Source organism: Narcine bancroftii, chromosome 4 (genome assembly GCF_036971445.1).
Source record: "Narcine bancroftii isolate sNarBan1 chromosome 4, sNarBan1.hap1, whole genome shotgun sequence".
Taxonomy (NCBI): domain Eukaryota; kingdom Metazoa; phylum Chordata; class Chondrichthyes; order Torpediniformes; family Narcinidae; genus Narcine; species Narcine bancroftii.
Window position 1 is genome coordinate 33,653,352 of NC_091472.1, and position 17,465 is coordinate 33,670,816.

General features: G+C 40.8%; 1 protein-coding gene across 1 annotated transcript in view; it reads right to left on the reverse strand.

Annotated features, from left to right (window-relative positions):
* LOC138760442 (stonin-1-like) overlaps positions 1-17,465 on the reverse strand; it is a 182,877-nt gene that overhangs the window by 26,487 nt on the left and 138,925 nt on the right. The window contains exon 11 of the mRNA XM_069931028.1: positions 7,939-8,028. Coding sequence (XP_069787129.1) covers positions 7,939-8,028 — 90 coding nt within the window. The remainder of the gene's footprint in view (positions 1-7,938; positions 8,029-17,465) is intronic.

Below are 17,465 nucleotides of genomic sequence, written 5' to 3' on the forward strand. Positions count from 1 at the left end.
CACTCTTAATTAGGGATGAGAGACAATACAAGATCTAAGGAGCAAAATGTTGAGTCCATCTGGGTAGAGATTAAGAATAGTAAAGGGGGAGGGGAAAAAAAATCACTGGTGGGAGTTGTCTATTGTCCACAAAATAACAATAGCACAGTGACACAGGCAATTAACCGAGAGATAGCTGAGGCATGTAAGAACTGAATGACAGTTGTTGTGGGAGATTTGACATCCACATAGATTGGGAAAATCAAGTTGGTCAAGGTAGTCTGGAGAATGACTTCATAGAATGTATCCGTGATAGCTTTCTTCAGCAGCAGGTTAAGGAACCAATAAGGGAGAATGCTATTTTAGATCTAGTATTGTGCTATGAGGTAGGTAAAATTAACAATCTAGTAGTTAGGGACCCTCCTGGAAAAAGTGATCATGTATGATTGAATTTCTCATACAGATGAAGGGTGCAATAGTTAGATCTGAAACTAGTGTATTATGCTTGAACAGGGGAGACTATAACAGGATGAGGGAGGAATTGGTCATCATGGACTGCAACTAGTTGGCAGAACAGTTGAGGAACAGTGGAAGACTTTCAACGAGATTTTTCAGGGCTCAACAAAAATATATTCCCATTAAAAATAACGGTGGGAAGAGTCAGCCTCAGTTAATTAAGGAAATAAAGGAAAGTATAAAATTAAAAGCTCATATGCACAAAGTAGCCAAGAGTAGTGGGAAACGGAAAGATGGGAAAAACATTAAAAGGCAACAAAGGACAACTAAACAAAATCAGGAAAGGGAAGAAGGATTATGAAGGTAAATTAGCACAAAATATAAAAACAGATAGCAAAAAAAATAATAAATATATAAAATGGAAGAGGGTAGCTAAAGTCAACATAGGTCCCTTGGAAGATGAGAAAGGGAAATTGATATTGAGTAATGAGGAAATGGCCGAGGCATTGAACAGATATTTTGTGTCAGTCTTTATGTTGGAAGCCATTTGCCAAAATTCTCTAGATTCTGTGCAGGACCTGGCAGATTGGAAGACAGCAAATGTCATGCCACTTTTTAAAAAGGGATGAAGGCAGAAGATAGGTAACTATTAGCCAATTAGCTTAACATCTGCATTTGGGAAAATGCTTGAAGCTGTCATTAAGAATGAAAAGATTCAATCTGGCAGACACAGCATGGCTTCAGAAAGGGCAGGTCTTATTTGACAAACTTGCTGGGGTTCTTTGAGGATATAATGGGTGTAGTCGATAGAGGGGAACAGGTTGAAGTTGCATATTTGGATTTCCAGAAGGCTTTTGATAAGGTGCCACACAAGAGATTTATCAATATGATACAGATGAAGGGAGTCAGGGGAAGTATATTGGCATGGATTGAGAATTGGTTAACTGACAGTAGGCAAAGAGTCAGAATAAATAGGTGTTTTTCTGATTGGCAAATTGTAAGTGAGGGGCTGCAGGGGTCTGTGCTAGGCCTGCAGCTGTTCACCATTAACATTGATGATTTGGAAGAGGGGACAGAGTGTGGTGTAGCCAAGTTTGTGGATGATACTAAACTGAGTGGAAAACCAAATTGTACAGAGGATGTGGAGAGGCTGCAGAAGGGATGAGGTAAGAAAAATAGAAGAGAAGATTATTCTTTAAATGGTGAAAAACTTCAGTATGTTGTAGTGTAGAAGGACTTGGGAGTGCTTGTGCAATGATCACAAGAAGTTGGTTTGTAGGTACAACAGGTTATAAAGAAGGCAAATGGAATGTTCGCCTTCATTGCTAGAGGAATTGAATTCAAGAACAGTGAGTCATAATGCAACTATACAAGGTACTGGTGAAGCCTCACCTGGAGTACTGTGTGCAGTTCTGGTCTCCATACTTGAGGAAGGATATACTGGCCTTGGAGGTAGTCCAGAGGAGGTTCACCAGGTTGATCCCGGAGATGAGGTAGTTAACCTACGCATGTGATTATTCTCAGAAGAATGAGAGGAGATCTTATAGAAACATATAAAATTATGAAAGGGATAGATAAGATAGAGGCAGCAAAATTGTTTTCATTGGTAGGTGAGACCAGAACTAGGAGACACAGCCTCAAGATTCAGGGGAGTAGATTTAAGGCGGAAATGATGAACAACTGTTTATTCCCCCAGAGAGCAGTGAATCTGTGGAATTCACTGCTCAGGGAAGCAGTTGAGGCTACTTCATTAAACTTAATTAAGGTTTAGTTAGATTTTTGTTTACATAAAAAAGGAATCAAGGGATATGGGAAAAGCAGGTAGGGTGGAGTTGAGTCAATGATTGGATCAGCCATGATCTTGTTGAATGGTGGAGCGGGCTCGATGGGGTGGATGGCCTACACCTGTTCCTATTTCTTATGTTCTTATGGTTCTAATTACACACAAGAATTTGAACTGCCAGTGTTTTCTACTGCTTTCCAAGTGGACTGGGAAACATTTTTCATTGTTATGGTTCTTAGAACCAGTTTTTAAATGGACTTTCAAATTAAAATTACCTAACGGCCCAGTTCATAAACACTACATGCTGTCATGAAGTATACTAATTATGCACAATATTTTCCTCCTGATGTTACATTTCTTCCTTTCTGACCCTAAAATAATTTAAGGTCAAGTAAAGAGCCAAACATGCATTTTGATTTCTTCTGCCCAAAACAAGTTGAAGGTCAGACAAATCTTGATTTCCTTTCATTTTGTTCTTCCCTCCACAAGTACATAGAATACAGAACACGAATAGGCCTTTCAGCCTATGCGTGTGCGCACCAAACATAATGTACAAACTAAAACACTCCTGCTTGCTCATAATAGATATCCCTCTATTCTCTTCATATTCACGTAAATATCCAGAAGCCTTTTAAATACTATTATTGTATCTGCTTCCACAAATGCTCCTGGGAGCCTGTTCCAGGCATTCATCACTCACTGTTAAACATATGCCCCACGCACCTCCTTTAAACTTCCTACTGTGAATACCTAACCTTGAGAAAAAATCCAGACTGTCAACACTAACAATGCCCCTCATGATTTTATAAACCCCTCACCCTCCTATGCTCCAGGAAAAATAATTTGTTCAATCTCTCCCTTAACTCAATCTAAACCAGGCAATATCCTGCTAAACCTCAAATGTATCCTTTCCAAAGCCTCTATATGCTTCATGAAATGAGGCCGCCAGAATTTCACATGGTATTCCAAGTGAAGCTTATCTAAAGCTTTGTAAAGCTGCAACATGGTTTCCTTACTTTTATATTCAACGCCTCTGCTTCTCTTACAATTAAGAAAAGTATACCATATGCCTTCTTTATCATCCTATTTACTTCCAATGGCCACTTTCAAGAAACCATGGAACTCAAGTCCCAGGTCGTTCTGTACATTGATGCTTTTAAGTGCCTTGTCATTACTCTTGCATTTGACCTCCCAATATGCAAGTATTTTTGATGCTGGCTGCCTTCTTGAGGCAATGCCTTTCATATTAATCTGCAATAGATGTCAAAGCCTGTGATGGGTCTGGCTATGTTTGCTACTATCTGCAGCCTTCTGCATTCCTGGCCACTTCCAAACCAGGCTACCAATCAGTATACTTTCCACAGCGCACCTCTGGAAGTCTGATGGGAGTATTCAACAACATGATAAATCTCCTCAGACTCCTTTGAAAGTAAAGGCATTGGTGTGCCTTCTTCTCAATGTGGTAGCACCAGGAATACAGAGTGGAAGATCAGCTCAATGACATCTGACATTGACCTGTGGTAGCATTAAGCAAATTGAAGTGGGTCCAGGTCCTACCTGAGATAGGACTGCCTATATTTTAATTGATCTATATCCAGTTACATTCTTTTATACCCATCTACACTGTCCACAACTCCACCAACCTTTGCATCATCTCCAAACTTATTGATCCACCCACCTATTTTTGCATACAGGTTATTGATATATGTCACAAACAACACTTGTCCCAACAGCTCTCCCTGCAGAATACCACTGGCCACAAACACCTATCCAGAAGAACATCTCTCCATCACCACCCTCTGTCACCAAGGGCCAGTAAATTGCATATCCAATCCATCAATTCATCATGGATCCATCCCATGGAGTAAATTCAACCGAGTTAGGGAACTGGAGCTGGAATTGGATGAACTGCAGATCTTGAGGGAGGCAGAGGTAGATGCAGACAAGAATGTCAGGTAGGCCGTCACCCACAAAATTCAAGAGGCAGGTAACTGGGTGACTGTCAGAAGAGGGAAGGGGAAGATGCAGACAGTGCAGAGAACCCTGTGGCCATTCTAATCAATAACAGGTAAACAGTTTCATGTCTTTGGCCCCCCAGCTCAGAAGGGAAGATGGGAGAAGAGGAGAGCGATGGTGATTGGGGACTCATTGGTAAGGCAATTTGATAAGGGAGTTCTGTGAATGAGATTGAGACTCCCAGATGATATGTTGCCTCGCAGGTGTCAGGGTCACGGATGTCTCTGATCGAGTTCATAGTATTCTGGAGGGGGAGAGTAAGCAGCCAGATGTTGTGGTCCATGTGGGGACCAATGACATAGAGAGGAGTAGGGATGAGGTCTTGAAGAGGAAATACAGGGAGTGAGCAAGGAAGTTAAAAAGCAAGACCTCAACGGTCAGGATTGCTGCCTGTGCCACGCGCCAGAGTGAGTAGGAACAGGAGGATGTGGCAGATGAATGCACGCTGAAGAGTTGGTGCAAGGGTTCAAATGTGTGTATCATTGAGGTCTCTTCTGGGGAAGGTCTGACCTCTACAAAAGGAAAGGCTGCACTTGAACTGGAGGGGGATCAATATCCTGGCAGGCAGGTTTGATAGAATTGTTGAGGAGGGTTTAAACTAGTTTGGCAGGGGGGTGAGAATCAGAATGAGAGTGCAGAGATTAGGGTAGAAGGGAACTATGGTGTTACGGTCAAGAAAAAGGAAAATGGAACAGTCAAAAATAATGTGCAACAAAGAAGATGAAAAAGACAGGCAGGTGAAAAGACAAGATAATTTGTTGTACAATGGAAATAGAGAGAAAACGAAAACAGATACTGGTCTAAGGGTACTGTCCCTAAATGCACAGAGCATTAGGAATAAAGTAGATGACCTTGTTGTACAGCGACAGATTAAAAAGATATGACATTGTGGCCATCAACACAACATGGCTTAATGATGGATGTGATTGGGAGCACAGTACACAGTGTATAGGAAGGATAGGCAGGTAGGTAGAGGGGGTTGCGTGGCCGTGAAGGTAAGCAATGATATAAAAATCACAAGAAAGAAGGGACATAGGGACAGAAATGGCAGAATCCTTATGGGTTGAGTTAAGAAATGCCAAAGGTAAAAGGACCCTATCAGCAGTTATATACAGGCCCCCAAAGAGCAGCCGGAAAGAGGAATATGAGCTATAGCTGGAGATAGAAAAAGCCTGTCAGAAGGAGAATGTCAAATTAATTATGGGGGATTTTTAACATGAAAGGGGATTGGGAAAGTCAGGAAGGTACTTGATCTGAGGAGAGAGAGTTTGTAGAATACCTATGGGATGGCTTTTTGGAGCAACTTGTCAATAAGCCCATCAGGGGATCAGCGGTTTTGGATTGGGTGATGTGTATGAACCTGAAGTGATTTAAGAATTAAAAGTAATGGAACCATTAGTAAGTAGTGATCATAAGATGATTGAGTTCAGTTTCAAGATTGAAAAGGAAAAGCTTATTTCAGATGTGTCAATATTTCAGTGAAACAAAGGGAATTACAGTGGTATGAGAGAGGAACTGGCCTAAGTCGACTGGAAACGTAAACTAGATGGAGGGATGACAGAGCAGAATTAGATGATATTTCTACAAAGAAATAAAGAAAGCGCAGAATAAATATATTCCAATAAAATAGCACAAATATGCCTAACTAGAGAGGTCAAGGCTATAATAAAAGCAAAAGGGAGGACAGACAAGGAAGCAAAAATTTGTGGAAACACAGAGGACTGGGAAACTTTTAAAAGCTTACAGAAAAAGACAAAGGAAGTCATTAGGAAAGAAAGGAAGTTGGCAAATAACATGCAAAAGGACACTAAGAGGTTTTTTAATTATATAAAAAGTGAGAGGGACACGGGTAGATATAGGACTGATTGAAAATGATGCTGGAGAAATTATAATGGGTACAAAGAGATGGCAGAGGAAATAAATGAATATTGTGTATTGGTCTTCAATGAAGAAGACAATGGCAATATATCCGATAGGCAGAGGTCTCAGGGAATAGAATTGTACAGTCAGGATTACTAGAGAGATAGTGCTTAGTAAGGTGAATGGACTGAAGGTAGATCAGTCTCCCAGACCAGACAAGATGCACCCATGGGCTCTGAAGGAAATGGCTTTGGAATTCATTTTACAGAAATCAATAGACTGGCATAGTTCCAGAGGATTGCAAGGTAGCAAATGTAGTTCTGCTGTTTAAGAAAGGGGAGAGGCAGAGAAAGGGAAATTATAGACCAATTAGTCTGACGTCAATAGTTGGAAAGTTATTGGAGTCAATCCTCAAGGATGTGGTTATGAAATACTTCAAGGTGCGTGGCATGATAGGTCCAAGTCAGCATGGCCTCCTGAAAAGATCCTACCTCACCAACCTAATAGAATTTTTTGAGAAATTCTCAAGTAGTATGGACAAGGATGTTGTGTATTTGGATTTTCAAAAGGCCTTTGATAAAGTGTCACATAAGAGGCTGCTTAATAAGATGAAAACCCATGGAATTACAGGAAGATACAAGATTGGGTGGAGCAATGGCTGATAGGCAGAAAGCAAAGGTAGGGAGTAAAGGGATTCTCGTTCTGGTTGGTTGCCAGTTATTAGTGGTGTTCCGCAGGGGTTGGTGTTAGGGACGCATCTTTTCATAATGTATATTGATTATTTAGTGAATAGTTTTGTGACCAAGTTAGCAGATGACACCAAGATAGATGGTGGAGTAGGAAGTGTTGATGAAACCATAAGGTTGCAGAGAGATTTGGACAGTTTAGTAGAGTGGGCAAAGAAATGGCAGATGAGAAACAATGTTGAGAAATGTACAGTTATACACTTTGGAAGAGGAAATAAACAGGCAGATTATTATTTGGAGGGGAGAAAATTCAAAATTTGGAAGTGCAAAGGGACTTAGGGGTCCTCGTGCAGAATAACCTAAAGATTAACCACCAAGTTGAATCAGCATGAAAAGAAGGCGAATGCTATGTTGGCATTGTTTCAAGGGGAATAGCGTACAAGAGTAAAGAGGTGTTGATGAGGCTCTATGGAGCACTGGTGAGACCTCATTTGAAGTACTGTATGCAGTTTTGGGCCCATTAGAAATAATGTAATAATGCTGGAGTATAGAGAAGATTTACTAGGATGATTCCAGGAATGCAAGGGCTAACATATGAGGAATGCATAGAAACATTTCAAGTGCTGAAAGGATTGGACAGAGTAGATGTGAATAAGATGTTTCCCTTGGTGGGTGAATCCAGGACAAGAGGCACAGTCTTAGAATGAGAACAAAGATGAGAATTTTTTTTAGCCAGAGAGTCATGGATTTGTAGAATTCATTGTTACATACAGCTGAGGAGGCCAGATCATTGGGGGAGTTGAGAAGGGAAATTGATAGGTATCTAATTAGTCAAGATATCAAAGGATAAGGGGAAAAGGCCAGAATTTGGAACTAGATGTGAGAACAGTTTAGCCCAGGGTGGATTTGCGAGCAGACTCGATGGGCCGAATGGCCTGCCTCTGTTCCTTTTTCTTGTGATCTTGTGAAATTTCAAGTTTCTTTTTCCACCTTTGCTAGGAAAATTATTTAAATTGCTTATTTGTTACATGGTTCATAAAGTTGCACCTTTTTCTTTAAACCATTCAGCATTGACCATTCTGCTTAAAACAAGAACACAACTCCTGAAATAAATATAAAATTGTAAATAAAAAGTAGTATTTGAGCAAAAACATTTACCTTGTCATACTGGCAAACAATTACATTTTCTGTATCAAATAGATCAGGTACTTCCTGTTCACTCACATCATCTCCCGAATTCAATGGATCCTGTCAAAAAAGTAGGCAATTAATCTAGCAATCTTTCATTATTAAAGATGAATGTCAATAAAATATCTGCAATCTATTGTTAAGAATTTAAAAGAGTAGGGATATACGTCTATCACTTGTATCCAAGATTTAAGCATAACAAAGGAAAAGAGCTGCATTATCATGGAGCCTTAAATGACCTTAGTCCTTCCCAAAATATTTACAATGCTATACTTTAAATTTAACCACTAATGCAATGAAGAGGAAAGAGCGTAAAAAAAGGCAAGTTATGCCCAATTTACACGTTCGTCTTGATTTGCAGCAATCACAGCAGCCAATAAACCTGAATGACCAATTATGTCACATTTCTCTGATAATGTTCTGGCACAACACAACTAAATAAGGATTATGTGTAATATTCACTATTTTAATAACAAAATGTCAACAAATGATTCAGTAATTGCTAATGCCATTGTTTTGAATGGTAGCTTTTTTTCCCAAATGTGTTTGCCTCAACCACTGAAAGCTGTCAGGTATAAGTGGCTAACCTTCCTTTGGTGCAACAGCAAAAGAATAGGCACTCAAGTTCCATCACATAATCAATCATTCCCCCTTTTGTAATGTAATTATACTCTTAATTTTCAAAAGACACTTTTGTTTCGCACGAATTGCAAAACAGACAAAACAGTGCTGGAGGGGAATGCATAAACAGTCATTGAACAATACCCAAAGAGAAAGGTAATGATTTGAGAAAGGTAATCATTCGCAGGATTTTTCTGTTAGGAATAGTCTCCAATATGCCAGTATTGGTCATTCACACTGGAACGACCAAATCCTGAAAATCTCCGTATTCGTGCGCCTTTTTACACAGTAAGCCGGCATTCACACTGGAACGACCAAATCCTGAAAATCTCCGTATTAGTGCGCCTTCTTACACAGCAAGCCGGCATTCACACTGGAATGACCAAATCCTGAAAAGCTCCGTATTAGTGCACCTTCTTACACAGCAAGCCGGCATTCACACTGGAATGACCAAATCCTGAAAAGCTCAGTATTAGTGCTCCTTTTTACACAGCAAGCCGGCATTCACACTGGAACGACCAAATCCTGAAAAGCTCCGTATTAGTGCTCCTTTTTACACAGCAAGCCGGCATTCACACTGGAACAACCAAATCCTGAAAAGCTCCGTATTAGTGCACCTTTTTACACAGCAAGCCGGCATTCACACTGGAACAACCAAATCCTGAAAATCTCCATATTAGTGCGCCTTTTTACACAGCAAGCCGGCATTCACCTGGAGCAACCAAATCCTGAAAAGCTCCGTATTAGTGCACCTTTTTACACAGCAAGCCGGCATTTACACTGGAACGACCAAATACTGAAAAGCTCCATATTAGAGCGCCTTTTTACACAGCAAGCCGGCATTCACACTGGAACGACTAAATCCTGAAAATATCCGTATTAGTGCGCCTTATAACACAGCAAGCCGGCATTCACACTGGAATGACCAAATCCTGAAAAGCTCCGTATTAGTGCGCCTTTTTACACAGCAAGCCGGCATTCACACTGGAACGACCAAGTCCTGAAAATCTCCATATTAGAGCGCCTTTTTACACAGCAAGCCGGCATTCACACTGGAACGACTAAATCCTGAAAATATCCGTATTAGTGCGCCTTATAACACAGCAAGCCGGCATTCACACTGGAATGACCAAATCCTGAAAAGCTCCGTATTAGTGAGCCTTTTTACACAGCAAGCCGGCATTCACACTGGAACGACCAAATCCTGAAAATCTCCGTATTAGTGCGCCTTTTTACACAGCAAGCCAGCATTCACACTGGAACGACCAAATCCTGAAAATCTCCATATTAGTGCGCCTTTTTACACAGCAAGCCGGCATTCACACTGGAACGACCAAATCCTGAAAAGCTCCGTATTAGTGCGCCTTTTTACTCAGCAAGCCAGCATTCACACTGGAACGACCAAATCCTGAAAAGCTCCGTATTAGTGCGCCTTTTTACACAGCAAGCCGGCATTCACACTGGAACGACCAAATCCTGAAAAGCTCCGTATTAGTGCTCCTTTTTACACAGCAAGCCGGCATTCACACTGGAACGACCAAATCCTGAAAAGCTCCGTATTAGTGCGCCTTTTTACACAGCAAGCCGGCATTCACACTGGAACGACCAAATCCTGAAAATCTCCATATTAGTGCGCCTTTTTACACAGCAAGCCGGCATTTACACTGGATCAACCAAATCCTGAAAAGCTCAGTATTAGTGTGCCTTTTTACACAGCAAGCCCGCATTCACACTGGAACGACCAAATCCTGAAAATCTCCGTATTAGTGCGCCTTTTTACACAGCAAGCCGGCATTCCACAAACAAAAGGGGCAGGATGAGTAAATCAACAATGTCGGTATCTGCATCAAATATCACACATAACATACCGTATTTGATGGCATGTTAGATGTATTTGTTTTTCCAAAAAAAGTGGCTCATAAATATTCCCCAGTTTTATATGCCAGGTTGAAATTAGGATGATAATGGTGAGTAACACTGTCGGTCCCCACACTGGTCATTGTTGTGTTGAGAAAGTGTCATGTCCGTGAGAGACAAGTCTGGACAAGAGAGTTTGCTATCAAACAAAAGAGTGTGGGGACAAAATGTACACATTTTAATAAGACATGCATGCACAATGTACAATGTACAAAAGATCATGGAAAAATGCAGGTAAAGGTAAGGTTCCATTATTGTCACGTAATACTACATTTTAGGATGTAACATACACAAAATTGTTTAACTTTGTCTACCATAAGACAGAGAGACGCTACTTTGTCAAGCGCCCCTCACAGAAATGCGGCCCCTGCAAGGAACAAATTTGCAACCCCTGGTTTATAAGAGCTATTGGAGCCTCCATACACAGAAAATTTAATAAAACATATGAGCACAATTTATAAAAGAGCATGGAAAAATACATTTTGATATGTCCTGAGGAAGTTTATTGTCAGCATAGTGGGTGACCTTATATTCATACCTTTGAGTTAGGTGTTCAATTTGGGATCAGGTGTGGGGCGTCGGGATCGGAGCTAGGTGTGGGGTGGGGCTCGTGGCCCACAGCAACAGAGAGCAGGGAGCAGGCAGAAGGAGAGAGCCAGCAGCAGACCACTGGGGCAGCAGACTGCCGGGACAGAGTGGGACAGCGGGCTGCAGGCTGCAGGAGACACCAAGCAGCAGGCACCCAAGGCAGAGAGGCACAGTGAGCCAAGGAAGAGAGCAGGCAGCACAAAAACAAAATTTATGGTACTCAATACTTCCGGGAAAATTACAAGGGGGTACTGGTTAAAAAAAAAGTCAAAACTAGAATGGCACCCCCATTTAGGTTCCATGCTTTTTACATAGCCCACGTTCTGGGGAAAAAGGGAATAATTCCCAGAATGCAATAGCTGTGTATAAAAACATAAGAGAAAAGCAGCAAAGCATCAGAAATCTGGAGAGTAAAAGCTACCCCCAGGCACCAACTCAAAAGCAACAACCAAACAGTGCTTAATCACAAAATTCTGTAGACACCACGGTTGAAGTAAAAACACAAAATGCTGGAGATGTATGGAGATTTATGTAGCAAAAGCTAAGATACATAACTGACATTTTGGGCTTGAGCCCTTCAAAATATGAGAGAATATCAGCAAGCATCCGAACAAACAGTGCTAATTCTTATTATTTTCTCTTACAAGCAGGAAGACTTTGTTCCCATCACTAATGAGATCAAGCTGTTACAAAAGAAAAGGTCCCAAAATGTCAGCAACATCAAAGAAAAAATGTACGAGAGGAAGCAGGCTACTGCCACACTATTTAATCTTGAGCTGATCCATTTTCCCAACTACCCAGTCTTCTCCCCCTAACCTTTGATGTCCTGGCTGATCAAGAACCTGTCAATTTCTGCCTTAAATGCACCCAATAACTTGGCCTCCAGAACTACCTGTGCCAACAAATTCTATAGATTTACCACCCTCTGGCTGAAGACATTCCTATCCATCTCTGTTCTAAGCAGACACCCTTTAATCATGAAGTTGTGCCCTCTTGTCCTAGACTCTCCCAAGTTCATATGCTTCTGTGGTTTATTAACTGCAGAAACAATACAGCAATAGGGTATTTACCAAAAGTTATCAAGACAAATCAAGACTTGAAGGCACCTCTGTACTTGCTCTAGAGTTATCACAAGAGCTTAAAAATGTAACTTTGGCCAATTGCATTGGTTAGAGTTTTATAGTTAGTGGTGGTACACCTTATTGAGCATTTTTTAAAAACCCTCGAGGAAAATCTGCAGTTCCCAGTAATGTCTGTTTAAACCAACATTTTACTAAACAGTAAATTAAGATTGGGAAATAAAAGAGTTGCAGGCATTTTGAAACCTCTCTTCACCCAAAAACATTCAATACAGTCAAGATGACCTAGATGATACAAGAAGAAAATTATGTTTTAGTTAAGCTTTTGAAACTTCTTGGCTATGTAAACAATCAATTCTTCCAAATTTGTATTACTGATACATTTTGCATTTATCAACCCACATGACTACATGTTAATGGTATGAATTCATAAATCCATACATTAAACCTGAGATACCTGATGAACTAAAAGTAAATAATTAAAGAGATTCAATCCTCTTAATATTTCTCATACATTACAAACAAATCTGGATCCAAATCCAAAACACCAACAAAATCTGTTCACTTTCAAATACATGCCAGAAGTCAATGAAAAAGATTTTGACTCTGTATCTTGTACAAAAATGTTGAGCAAAAATTATAAGATTAAAATGTCATAAGAGTTAGTCTGTTTTTTCCTCAAAGATACTTACCTCTATTTATATTTTGATTGTTTGCATAATTCAGTTCAAAGCAGAGGTTCAGAGAAAAGACAACAATCTCTATCTAATGTGTCTGATGTACAGTTTCAAATGTACATATGATTTTAAACACCTTAAATGAACAAACTGCAAGAAAAATTCCAAGGCAATATTGTCTCAAGCCTTTTTTTAAAAGAAGTGCTATCATAAACAATGTTTAGACATCCAATAGAAATGTTTAGAAGATGGTGTTGTGAAAAATATTACAAAATATTAGAAGCCAACCTTTCATTATCTATCCACTGTTATTAAATACAACAATTTCTTGGTTATGAACAAAGTTATAGCTCAATTTTTTTTAAAAAAACACTGACATACAATATAACACTAATTGTCCAAAATTGGATTTCCAAAATCCTCATTTATTTGAATTTTTTTTTAATTTGGATGAATGAGGATATCCAAAACAAATCAGAAATCCTCATTTATCCGGAAATTTTTTTGGAGCCCAAACTGACCTCACTGGTTGAAAAAAATTCACTCGACATGAAATTAGAACGACAATTGTCCTTGTTTCAGGTAACTCCCTCCCCTCTCTTTGTCCCCTATTGACTTTTCTATCCAACTCTCCCTCTCAAGCTGCGAGCAACTGTCTCCCAGCCGCAAGAGGTTGGAAGAATCCTTTCTCCTGGCATCATCAAGGAGAGCGGCCTCCCAGGCAGGAGCGGGACCTCAAGCTCAGTGGCATTCCCTCCTCTCCCCTTCTCAGCACAGCAGAGCTTCCGACACCAACTCTAAACTCTCCCCTCGGCCTACGACCACACATGCACACCAGATGCCCCTAGGCTTGGGGGAGGATTCAGAGTCAGGACTCAGGCATTGCCGCCGGGAGCTCCAGTGAGCCTGCCAACTCATCAGTGAGTGTTCCACTGGCCTTTGGATCAGCGGCAGCGGTGGGGACATGTCGGGGATTGGCAGCCAGCATTTTTAGGTGAGAATTAAATGTTATTTTATTGCTTTAAAAGCCTTCCCTTGTCGTTTGTTGTTGTTTTGCTGCTACTTCTGGGCTGTTTCTTAAAAATAACCAGTTATCCAAAAAAACTGTTTCTATCCGACATAGGCCCAGTCCCAACCCATTCAGATAATCGAGTTGTACTGTACAATGGCAGACAAAGAAATGCTGGAGGAACTCAGCAGATCAGACAGCATCCATGGATAGAAAGGTCAGCCAACATTTTAGATCTGGACCCTTTATCTCAAGACTGATCATTTCTACCCATGGATGCCGTCCATCTTCTTATCTGCTTCCAGTCTCCTTGAACACCTTGGTGTCGCCTTCAATGAGCACCTTTGACCTGTCCATTGCAACAGCAAGGACCTCCCAGTGGTCAATCACCTTCAATTCCACATCCAAATGCCACACTGACATGGCTGGCCATGGCCTCATATAATTCCAGTTGAGGCACCCACAAATTGAAGGAACACCACCTTATATTCTGCCTCTGCAGTTTCTATCCAGATCTAACTCCAAGTATCAACATCTCCAATTAATGTTAGCCTCCTCCGGTCCCTCTTCTTCGCCTATTGTGTCTTGGAAGTCTCCAATCATATGGCATCAAGAACGAATTTCAAATTTCCATTATCCCTCTCTCCTGATCTCTCTCTTTCCCATCCCCTCTCTCCCCCTCCCCTTCCTTCTCCTATCAAGGAGCTATCTTTCAGCCCTCTACCCGCTCCCTCTTTCTCTTCTACCTTCTCACCTTATCCACCCATTTACTCTTACCTGTCAGCCTGTGCTCCTCCCACTTCTCCTTCCCTTCCTTTTTCACCCCCTCCTACCACTCCCCCCACCCCCCCCCCCCCACATTTTCATTCAGGTGTCTGATTTTCAGCACTCTTGAATAAGAACTCAAGTCTGAAAGACCGACTACTTTCACTGTGTGACCTGCTGAGTTTCTCCAGAATTATTGTGTACTGCACAAGACCCCAGGATCTATAGAATTTCTTGTTGATGAACACAATTGGATCCTTTCTTTAAACAATAATTTTACATGAGAAGATAATAAAAAGGAGTAAGCCATTCAGCCCATCGAGCCTGGTCATAGTTTGATGTGATGATATGTGCCTTTTCCCCACACCCCTCAATTTACTTACTATGTAGAAATCTATCCAACCTTGTCTTAAATAGATTTACTGAGGTAGGCTCCACTACTTAAATGGGCAGCAAATTCCAAAGATTCACCACTCTTTGGAAAAGCAGTTCCTCCTCATCTCCATCCAAAATCTACTACCCTGAATCTTGAGGCTCTGTCCCCTAGTTCTGGTCTCCCCTACCAATGAAAACAACTTACCTACCTCTATCTTATCTATGCCTTTCATAATGTTACATGTTTCTACAGATCCCTTCTCATTCTTCTAAATTCCAGAAAGTACAGTCCTAATCTCTGCTCATAGGCTAACCTCTTCATCTCTGGAATCAACCTGGTGAACCTCCTCTGGATCACCTCCAATGCCAGTACATCCTTCCTCAAGTAAGGAAACCAGAAATGCATGCAGAACTCCAGATGCAGTCTCATCAGTACTTTGTACAGTTGTAGCACAATTTCTCTCCTCCTAAATTCAATCCCTTTAGTACTGAAGGCCACCAATCCATTTGTCTTCTTGATAGCCTGCTGCACCTGCAGACCAACCTTTTGCAATTCATGCAAGTCAGCATGCTGCAAGCCCTTACCATTTAAATATTCTAATCTTCTATTCTTCCTTCCAAAGTGGAGAATCTCACATTTGACAACATTGTACTCCATCTGTCAATCCCTTGTCCACTCACTTAACCAATCTATATCTCTCTGCAGACTCCCATATCCTTTGCACAATTTGCTTTTCCAATTTAGTGTCATCAGCAAACTTAGATACACTACACTCAGTCCCCTCTTCCAGATTGTTTATGTATAAACTGTGAGCCCAACACCGACCCCTGCAGCACCACACTCACCACTGATTGCCAACCAGAAAAACACCCCTACATCCCAACTCTCTGCTTCCTATTGGTTAATCAATCCTCCATCCATGCCAATACATCACTCCCAATTCCATGCATCCTTACTTTATGGATGTCTTTTATGTAGCACCTTATCGAACATCTTCTGAAAGTCCAAGTCAACAACATCCACCTGCTCCCCACTATCTACCACACTCATTATATCCTCAAAGAACTCCAGTAAATTTGTCAAACAGGACCTACCTTTGCTGAATCCATTCTGCATCTGTTTGATGGATCCATTTTGTCCCAGATGCCTCAATTTTTCTTCTTTTATGAGAGCTTCAAGCATTTTCCCAACCACAGATGTTAAACTAACTGACCTATAGTTTCCTGGCTTTTGCCTACATCCTTTTTGAATCATTGCATGACATACACCATCTTCCAATCTACTGGGACCTGCACAGAGTCCAGAAAATTTTGGTAAATTATCACCATTCCTTGACCATAACTTTGGCCATTTCTTTCACTACCCTAGAATGCATTCCATCAGGACCAGGGATTTATCTATCTTTAGGCACTCAAGTTTTCTGAGTACAACCTCTTTAGTGATCGCTATTACATTCAGGTTCTCACCTCCCATCCCATCCATAACATCTGTCTTTGGCATGTCCTCCACTGTGATTACCAACACGAAATCTGAGAGGTCGTTTCCCTCTTTGGATTGGGTGAATGGTCTCTAAGCGGACATTTTAACATCTACAGATATATTTCAACCTGACTTTTCTGTAACCATTACCCAACCTCTGAAAATCAATGTATTGTGGCACTGTTTTTTTAAATATACTTTTTAAGTTGTTGTGTGTAACTGGAGAAGCGCAAGAGAGTTTAATTCTGTGATATCTTACTATCCTGCGAAGATATAGTGGTGACTAAGGGCCCGAGATGGCGGTGCAGCAGTCACTTATAGAGGCTTCTTTGGGACCTGGTACTTCTATTTCTAAGCTGTTTGTTGTTATGTTGCCTTTATGTAGCTCCACAGGTTCGAGGAAACGTTTTGGTTTTTTTTTCTTAAAAAGCAACAAATAAAGCTTACTACTAAAATAGTCATACTCAAATTTCCTCATTATCCAGTATCAATTCCCCCTTCTCATCTTCCAAGGTCAGCCACCTTCTGTAATTACTGTCCCTTTTTATACTTTGTACTAATCTTTTCTCATAGTCTACCTTCCCTTACTTAATTGCTTCTTAAAGTTTCCCAGTCTTCTGGTTTCCCACTGCTCTTGGTGACTTTGCATGCATGAGCTTTTGGTTTGATGCCTTTCTTGATCTCCTTAGTTATCCAAGGCTGGTTGCCCCCACCCTCACTGTCCTTGCTTTTAACTGGAATATATTTTTGTTGAGCACTGTGAAAAAATCTGAAAGCTTTCCACTGTTACTTAATCATCCATCCGCTTAGCCTGCGTTTCCAGTCTACCCTAGCTAACTCCTCCCTCTTCCCCTTGTTTAGGCATAACATACTTGCTTTAGACCGAACTATTGTTCCTTGATTTATATGATAAACTGAATGATACTGTAATCACTCTTTCCAAGAGAATCACCAAGTACAAGATCATTAATTTTACTAGTAGGGCC